At 37.2% G+C, this 9,562-nt stretch overlaps 1 protein-coding gene across 1 annotated transcript; it reads right to left on the bottom strand.

Moving 5' to 3' along the window:
• Window positions 1–422: 422 nt before the first annotated feature.
• Window positions 423–1,490, bottom strand: LOC143272631 (olfactory receptor 4C6-like). Its single transcript, XM_076568407.1, has one exon. It carries the CDS (start codon window positions 1,488–1,490, stop codon window positions 423–425), a length of 1,068 nt encoding a protein of 355 aa, XP_076424522.1.
• Between the last annotated feature and the right edge of the window lie 8,072 nt (window positions 1,491–9,562).

The following is a 9,562-nucleotide window of genomic DNA, read 5'->3' as shown; positions in this document are numbered from 1 at the left end:
TTACATGAGAAATCCAGGATAACAGTCTTAATTCTTAAGTGACTTCAAGCTTTACTCTAGCTATGAGGTCTAGCAGAAGTTCCAGTCACTTAGAGTGTAAGATATTTTCAGAATGTAGCATTCCCAAAGTCAGATAGCAATGCCAAATACTGTTAAACTTTAAAGGTTCACACTGTTCAAAATATATATTAAATTTTGGTTTGTTTTGTGTGCCTAGGGACTTAGGAGGGAAAAGATGTAGTACAAATTTGATGGATTGGTGTGCTGGGTCCAATACACTAGCCTACATATTGGGGCAGTGACATCGTTACCTAGTTATTAAGCTTGAAAGATGTCAATGGGCTGTATTGACAGTGGAGTGGAATAATGCAAGGGGGAGATCTCTGTTAGTTTTCTGGGAAGTATTACTTCCTGCATGTAAGCTAGTGACCACCCAGTGTCCCCTGTTTCATCAGAAGCTTCCTTATGGCATTTTTCACCTCTGAGTTCCTCAAGGTGTAGATCAAAGGATTTAACATTGGCTCAATAACGGTAAAGGACACAGCCATTATCTTGTCTACTGGGTAAGTGACCACAGGTCTGATATACAAGAAAATACAGGGCACAAAGAACAACACAACCACTGTGAAGTGAGAAGTACACGTGGAGAGGGCTTTTCGCCTTCCTTCAGAACTACAGGACTTTAGGGAGCAGAGGATGATCACATAGGAAGCAGTTAGAATAAGGAAAATGGCCATGCACATCACTCCACTGTTGAGAATGACTAAGAGACCTAGAATATAGGTATCCATGCAGGCCAGTTTCAGCAGTGGGAATAAATCACACATAAAGTGATCTATGATATTGGGGCCACAGAAAGGTATTTGATGCATAAAGAGAAGCTGAATGGTTGCATGTGCAAATCCACCTACCCAAGTCCCTCCTACCATCAAGCGGCATATTCTGGGGCTCATGATAGTTATATAATGCAGAGGCTTACAGATGGCCACATAGCGGTCATAGGCCATCACAATGAGAAGAATTATCACCACACCACCAAAGAAGTGATCCACAAAGAGCTGAGTCATGCAAACTTCCAACGAAATGGAAATGTTCTCAGAGAAAGAGTCCACAATTAACTTAGGCGTAATGATAGAAGAGTAAGTTATCTCCATGAGTGATAGTGACTTAAGGAAGAAATACATGGGTGATCTCAGACCCGAGCTTCTGGTTATTGTTACCACAATCAGTACATTTCCTAACATTGTAGTTACATACATTATTAGGAATAAAACTGAGAATATTTTTCTTAGCTCTGGATTCTTTGTAATTCCCAAAAGAATAAATTCAGTCACATTGTTCATCTTCTCTCTTTGATGTGGGCTGATAAAAACATGGAATTCTGCACTGCAGATTCTGCAAGAGAAATGGGTTTTTCTGTCAGTAATCATTGGGTTGTTGAACAGTTTGGGGGCACTATCTAATACCCTCCTTATCAATTCTTTCTTCATCTTGTGGTACATAAACTAGGTGCTCACAATAAAAGCCTGATGTCAGCTTGAACTCTACTGGTCTCAGAGTATCCCATCTTTACACTGATGAGCTCATGTTTTCTGTTCAAGTGTTTTCTGCCTGAATTCAAACCCTTCTTCATCCCTTTACTGTACAGATATTCCTAGGCAGATTAAGAGGTTAATACTCTAGCACAAGCTTTGACCAACTAATGATAACCAGTTTAGTGCATTCTTTGGTTAATTTTGTCTTTCCATGCCCACTCTCTTCATGTCTTCATTCTGCATGATTTATTTATTTATTCATTTATTTATTTAAAACAACAGGAAGAAAATCTACTTAATATGCAAGTCATATTTAGTGTCTGAATTTGGGAAACTTGAAGTTTGGATGCTGAATTTCATTTTTCATTAAATAATCCAAATACTTGGAAAACATAAAAAAAATTTACTTGTTCATTTCCTCTTATTGTTGCCTTAGAATTTCCTAGCTGAAGAATCATGTGTAAAAGCTCTTCACTTAGCAACAACTGTACTCTTCAAATAATATGTTTTCTAAAATTGAATCATGAATATTGCTAATATAGATTGCTCATATCCATTGAGTCCTTACTATGTTTCATGAAAAGGAATGTCCTACAAAATCATTTCTTTACTTTTGAGATTAGCATATAAGTCTAAAGAAGTCAAAAAATACCTAAATTTCACATAAGAGTAAACACTGAAGCCAAATTCAAATCCAGGTTTTCCTACTTCCAAAATTAATACTAATAAAATATTTATTGTTGCACTTCATGAGATATTATCCTTTTTTATACTACTTCACTTTCATAACTATTTAGCATTATAGATTCATGTGTAAGCTAATAATTAGATAGGCAAATTCAGTAATAACTGTGTAGCAAACTCAAAAATATAATGCTATACATATAGTCATTAGCTTAGTAATCATACAATCTAATGATTTTCTGCATATTTCTTCATATTTCTTAAGAAAATATACCCAGTACTCCACACAATTCGATTAATATCATCCTATAATGAAACAATGTCAGTTGGATGATATTAGTACTATATCATCAAAGATACTGTAACTCCATTAGTACTCCTCTATCATAACTCACTTTCTTTGCCTCCTTGTGAAGTGATATTTCCAGATAAAGGCAAGAATAAAAATAAAAATTAATAGTAAGAATAAAAGCAAGATTAGTTTAAATAATACTCAAAGTATCAATCAAAAATCCCTTTACATTGCACATAATTATATTCTATCAAGGGTTTAAGTTGACTTATCAATTATCAGGTTTATGTTTTATATTACATGATATGACTATTACTACTTATCTCATCTTGAGAATGAGGAAACTAAACCTTAGAAGCCGAAGCATATCATCAGAGATATATGGGATTTATGAAACAGGCTGTCTGTTTTAGTGAGATCCCTTCATAATTACACTAAACTTTTAAAGAACAGCACTGATGTCTCTGCTCTATCTAGAAATTACAGCCAGAGTAGATTAGCAGGATAAAAGGACTTATTCAGTAAGTAGCAACTGTCTCTATGATATGGACACATTATAAAGTTTTATCATTTAACTTAAATACACGAGAAAGCCTTTCTCTAAAGTCTCTGGTAAGTAATGTAGATAGTTTGAGGAAATTCTTTGTAAACCTACAATACAGACTAATCCAAATTTTCGATATCTTCCTTCCAAGAATTTCAAAATTTTCTTGTTAATATTCTTTCTTTTTTGTTATTTGTTTTAATTTTTGAAATTAAAATATAATTACATTATTTCACCCCTTTTCTTTCCTCCTTAACTTTCCCCTTTAGCTCCTTTTCTTTCCATTAAATTAACTCTCCTTTTCTTTAATTGTTACCTCTGTGTGTGTGTGTATACACTCTGCTCAGTATATATAATGTTTTATATATGTATGTGACTTCAGTCCTGACAACTTGGTATTGGTTATCTTACTGGTATTATTAATGAAGTAGAAGGAGCACATTCTTATAAATTAAAATTGAATTTTATTTTTAACACTGACTCCTAGGACATGTAGCTAATTTGATTCCTCTCTGGGTCTCAGAATGTTTGTCATAAAAAGTTAATGAGCTAGGAGTTTGAAGGAGTGATCTCAGCTTTAATTTTAACTGAGGTTTCAACTTAATACTTACAACTAGGATTTGCTGTATACAATCACAACATTGAACAGATTTTAAAACCCCATGCATTAGGTAATATTCATAGCACTGCCTTTTTTGGAAAAGAAAAGTTAATCAATGAATTTATGACAGTTCTCTTTTCATTAGTTCCCATCTTGCTATCAGATGTACTAAATTCTCCCCTGTAGATAATTTTCTGTTTTGGCATTCTCTTCTTTCTATTGAAATCAAGCATATCTCTTTCCCCAGGAACAAGCATCTCAGTTAATTTATGCCTCTCTGGAGTAAGCGGACTTAGTTTTCTGTTGTGCTGAAGCCAATTACTGGTAACTGGACTTTTGGTCTTACAGAACCAAAGCTGTATAATTCTAACACGAGTCTGTATGTATTAGAGAAGGATGAAAAACAGGGTGTTAAGGTCTTCATAACTTTACCATTTAATTTTACAAACACTATCAGAATAGTTGGGCATGGTGGTCCACAAAGATAATCTCTGCTCTGGGGAACCTGAAGTAGGAGGCTTGCAAGATCACAGTCAATGTGGTTTATAGATTAAGTTGGAGGAAAGCTTGAGATATAGAGTGAGTTTTTATCTTAAAAAGCAAACCAAGAAACTACTAAAGAACAAAGTATATGAGATAAGAACTATTGTTATCTTAATATCAGACTCAAAAATAAAATTCTTGGGAAGCTTGTATCCTTTGAGTGGATACATGGTCAACTTAACCAAAGGAACAAAATACTCTTCACCATAACTCTTAGAACTGTGTGTCCTACCTTTTAGAACTTTTGTGATTATGAATAAAACAACAGGTTAATGAATCTTTGGTGAGCACAACTCATTATACATCATGATTATTTCTTCGCTGTGAGCTTCTTATTTCTTTCTGCCTCTACCCATCATCCAGTTACAAATCAACTTTGTCTCCTGTGGGAGGCCGTTCTGGGGTTCCTCGTGGCTTTACCCAGCAGGTCCGAATAGAGGATGATCAGGACCACGGGCCTGAGTGCAGGTGTCTGAGATGGCCTGCACTTGGCTGTGCTGGGGGAGGAGGTCTTTTGCTCCACCCCCTTGGTGTCTCTATAAAAACCCTGGGCCAGATACAGTCGGGGCCCATTGGAATAGGTTCCAGGCCCTCTCGAGGCTATGCTTTATTTTCTATCTGTTTATCTCCACAAGATTCTCCACTATAAATCCTTCTATCTAATATTTCCTGCTGATTGCACTCAAGAAAACTCTGGGAAGCTGTGGCGGTGGTGGGTAAATGCCCCACAGAATGGCGCCGTGAACAAGGACTAAAGAAAAAAAGGGACTAAAGAAAAAAAGGGACTAAAGAAAAAAAGGGACTAAAGAAAAAAAGGGACTAAAGAAAAAAGGGGACTAAAGAAAATAAGGGACAAAAAAAAGGGGGGACTAAAGACAAATGAACAGGGAATTAAGACAAAGTAATAGGGACTAAAGATAAAGGAAAATAATAGTTTTAATACAGAGTTTTTGGTGAAAGTGCTGAGTCAGCCCTGCCAGTGGAAAGGCATGCCGGTGTTATGAAAAAAAATATATTTTATATATATATTTTTTGGTGAGGCAGGGGTTTTATCCTTGAGAGAAAAGGAAAGCGGACTGGAAGGATGTCCGATGCTGCAGCGAAATTCTCTTCTGTCAAAATTTTCTATCTTCTATCCCTTTCTCAATTTCTATCTGTGAAAAATAAGATATAGGGTAGTAATATAGTTTAGTAAAAACTTAGAAGTGTAAGATTGTGTAGGAAAAAATAAGTAAGGCAACTAGACAGAAAAACTTCAATTTTCTAACTTTGGGGGCTTTGAAAGCAAACTGGGGGAAAAATCTTTCTTTGGGCTTTACGAGTAGTTAAAAAGCTCTTCTCTGAGCTTATGGGGAAGGAAAAGTTTCCTATGGAAGCTTTTGACCTGGGGACAGCTGAAATGCTAAATCCAAGCGGCAGGAGAAAGTGATTTCTCCCTGAGGCAATAATGGGGGTGTAAGAAGTCAAAGTTTAAAGTTGGGAAGTTTTGGGAAAAGTTGGTCTTTTTCCTGGGGGGGAAAAAAATCTTTCTCTTAAACTATAAAGCTTTTCTTGGAAAATTTGGGGGGAAAATATCTCTAAAAAGCCTTAATCTTTCTCAAAAGCTCTCTTAAACTTAAAAACTAAATTTGTCCTTCTGAGAGAGGACAAAAATTAGAATCACCTGAAGATATTAGTATGGGGACCACCTGTGATTAGCTCTAAGGGAAAACAACAAACCCCTTAAGACAGCAAAACCTAAGTTTTCAAGCTTAACAATCCTCCCTGCAATGCAGGAGGCTGGAACAAGTTTCTAAAAACCCTTTCTAAGCTCTGTCTCTTCAAGCTAGTAAAAGACAGTGGGTCAGAGTGCCCTGAGAGAAACGCTTGGGGAGAGTGTGGGTGAAGAGCTACAGAGAGCCCAAAAGGGCAGGAAACTTTACCTGAGAAAAGCAAAAAAGCCAAGCTTTTCAGTTACAGCAGAGCTGAGGCATCAAGTGCTTTGTTTCTGAGTGAGCATTTCAGAATGGAAAGGTACTGCTAATCTTCCTAATGCAAAGATCCCCTGAAGCAATGCAAACTGTTAGCATTGTATCCTCACTTCCTACCAAAAACCCAAAGGCGACTGGCCAGCATCTCTGAGTTGGAGTGCATTTCTGGGATACTAGGGTTCCTGCAGTTGTAAACTTCCTGGAGCACAGAGCTGAGGCAGGAAGGTGCAGGACCCAGGGGAAGATTACTAATGAACAAAGCTAAAGCTGGTGGGAACGGCACAGTTGTCCACTTTCCTACAAGTCCCGGATTGATAGGTCCACAGCTACAAAAAGAAATCTGAGAAAAGCTTTCCTATTAGAGAAAGGACCTTTCTGGGAAAACAGTAAAGCTGAACTGTGTCTGAAGCAGTTGTCCTGCTGAGTCAGAACACTGTCTGGGGAAAGAGCCCAGCCAGGGCAGAACAGAACTGTCCAGGAGTAAAGCTTGCTTTTCTGTCAGAGAAAGCACCTCTTTGAGAAAAGCTTTGTTTCAACTGACTCTCTAAGAGATGAGGGAGTGTAGCCCTGAGGGGTGATTGCCTCTTGCATAAGCTCTGTCCTTGAGCACCCAGACAAGCAAAAACAACACATTGGGGGACTGGGCCAGGTGAAGGCCTGATGAGGCAAAGCACCTATCCTAATGGGAGTTTAGAAATGGCAAAAACCTCCCTTGTTAGATTTTCAGTCTGTTCGCAAACCACACAGACCCTGAAAACAGAAACGGACAGAAAACCCCTACCTTCAGTAGCAGAGAAAGCCACCACTGTAGTGTTGGAAACTGTTTCTGGGGTAGGGGCATAAACTGAGACCAAAGTGGATACTGTCTGGGAGAAAGACTCTGAAGAAAGAGGGGACAGATTCCTCCCCAGAAAATGCATGACCTGACAAAGCTGCTAGAGTTTGAGGCAGATTCAGGGGGAGAAAAAAAAGCCCCTACCTCCAAAGGCAGCTAGCAGAGGTACAGAGCCTCAGACAGATACCTGAAGCTCTGCATCTGGGGGGGAAGGAACCAGCAAAATGAGAATAAGATCAGTGGGAGAAAATCTCTCTGAAAGAGCTATGGAAAAGCTCTGTTGCAAGTGATCTTGTTTTTCACTGACTGGCTAAGGCAAGCACAAGCAAAGTTGCTATCAGAAATGCCAGCCTCAATGCCGGCTAACGAGGCAGGTGCGGTTCTGATTCAGGGGCCAGTGTCTGATGAAGTTGAAACACCTGTTAAAGCCAGTTGAGAGAATAGAAACCTCCCAATGTGCCATAGCTGAAAATGTAAAATGCTTGTTCAAATCGCCCATTGCAAAAGCAAAATAACTTTGTTCAAACTTCCCGAGCAAGAATTTGTAAGCAAGTCTGGTAAGGGAGAACTTAGAAGTTGACTCTCAGACCCAAAAAGAACTATGGGAAATGACTGATATAAGGGAAATGATGTAAGGGACTGATATGGGACTGATATTATGGACTGATATAAAGGAAATGCATTCTGGGAAAGGTAGATTTTCCACTAAAGATGGCGACATTGCCCTGAAACACTTTTGTCAGCTCTAAAATTAAAATACAGCTTTTAAGAATAAGGAGGAAAATCATCTAATAGTTTAAGTGTCAGTTCCAATGAAAAATTGAAAGGATATGGAACTAGGCGCTTCTCAGTTTGGGGCTCCGTTGGTATAAAATGCCTTATTTACCCTAATAGCTGTGCAAAGTTTTTACGGCAGTTGGACGACAAAAAGCTACCTATAAGAGCAAACAAGTCACTTTAAAATCCTTAAAATACCACCTAATAGCTGTGCAGTTTTTGGCGAAGAGCTTTACAGCAGCTAAATATGGTAATTTCACCCTCAGTGTGAAGTGAAGTTTTTGGTAGAGCAAACCAAACCAAAAGTGCTGCTGTAATAGAAACATTTGTCTGAATTGAAGTTCTTAGGGGAGCTATTATGAATTTGGGTGAAGGGACAGCCTCTAGATAAAAACTGTCTACTGCTGACAGTGCATCTCTGCCAGTCCGGAACGGCTGAGAGAACTGGCAACTTTGGAGTGTGGCTTTGTCCGGAGAATGTTACAGTCCCCTAGCAACAAGTATCACAACTCTATAATGACAACACTCACTAAATCCCAGTGCTTTATAACAAAGCTAACTATAAACTGTAAACTTTAGAAATGATGTACGTACTTCCTGTCTAGTTAAGAGAATCTTTCTGTTAGAGATGGTGATAATAATTAAGAGTAAGAAGTAGAAAGACGAATATAAGATATGTGAGTTTGTAAAAATTCTGTCTTGTTAGATCTGTGGTAAGAAATCTTTAGGTGTTTGCTAAGTTAGATATATGCTAATGGTAGCCTATATAAGTTTGTAAAATAGATCTATAGAGTTCCTTTAAGAATATAAGCTTGTAAGAAGTATCTAAGGTAGTCTTAAGACATGTAGTAATAAACTTGTAAGATGCTAGTTGTAAATGTAAGTTTAAATAAGAAATAAGATGGAATGAATATAAGTATATAAGAATTAATAAGAAATATATTTGCTAAAGTAGTTCTATAGTTTCCTTAAAGTATAAATAAGTAGATGTTAATATGTTGTGTGTGAGTTTGTAAAAACGTGTAAATGTTGAATATGAGTCTAAATGTTTTGCAAGCAAAAAATGTTATATGTGAGTTTGTGAAAAAGTGTATGTAAATGTTAAGTGTGAGTCTATTAATGTAAATGGTGAAAACACCTGAGACATAGGAGATAGTGTCCTAATAGACTGCAAAGTAGGCAATCTGAATGGTTTCAAAAGCTCCAGAAGCCGCTAAGAAGCTAAGAATGGCGAACGCCAGAACCAGCACAAGGCATCCGCAGCTGAGATCCGTGGAATATCAACGCAGCACAGAAAAACCTGAGCTAACAGCAAAAACGGTGCAGTTTAAAATATTACTATACTAAAAAGGCCTGTCTGTGAGAACAAAAGTTGCAGAGACACTTGTTTGAACAAAAATTGTTAACTGCAAAAAGTTTTGGTGAAAAAATGTCTCTTCATATTTGGAAGTGAAAGCCTGATACCAGAATTTATTTCTTGCTTAAACTTTTTGAACTTAAAATGAGATAAAATTACAAAAAGATTTTGGTTATGGATTTCTTCAAATTTGGAAGGCTAGTACCAGAATTTATCATTTGAATTTTGGTACTTAAATGAAATGAACAATAGAGATTTCATTGCAATGGGACAATTTTGAGTTTACTTATAGTAATGACCTAGGAACGGTTTTCTGGAATTGGGTTAAAAATGGAACTATTTAAATGAAGAAATGTATTTCTACTTAGAATCAAGATGCAATTTTGTGTATGCATATATGCTTTATTAACTGGAGATTTATGAA

Source organism: Peromyscus maniculatus, chromosome 4, assembly GCF_049852395.1.
Source record: "Peromyscus maniculatus bairdii isolate BWxNUB_F1_BW_parent chromosome 4, HU_Pman_BW_mat_3.1, whole genome shotgun sequence".
Classification (NCBI taxonomy): Eukaryota; Metazoa; Chordata; class Mammalia; order Rodentia; family Cricetidae; genus Peromyscus; species Peromyscus maniculatus.
This window is presented reverse-complemented; position numbering and strand designations above follow the sequence as displayed.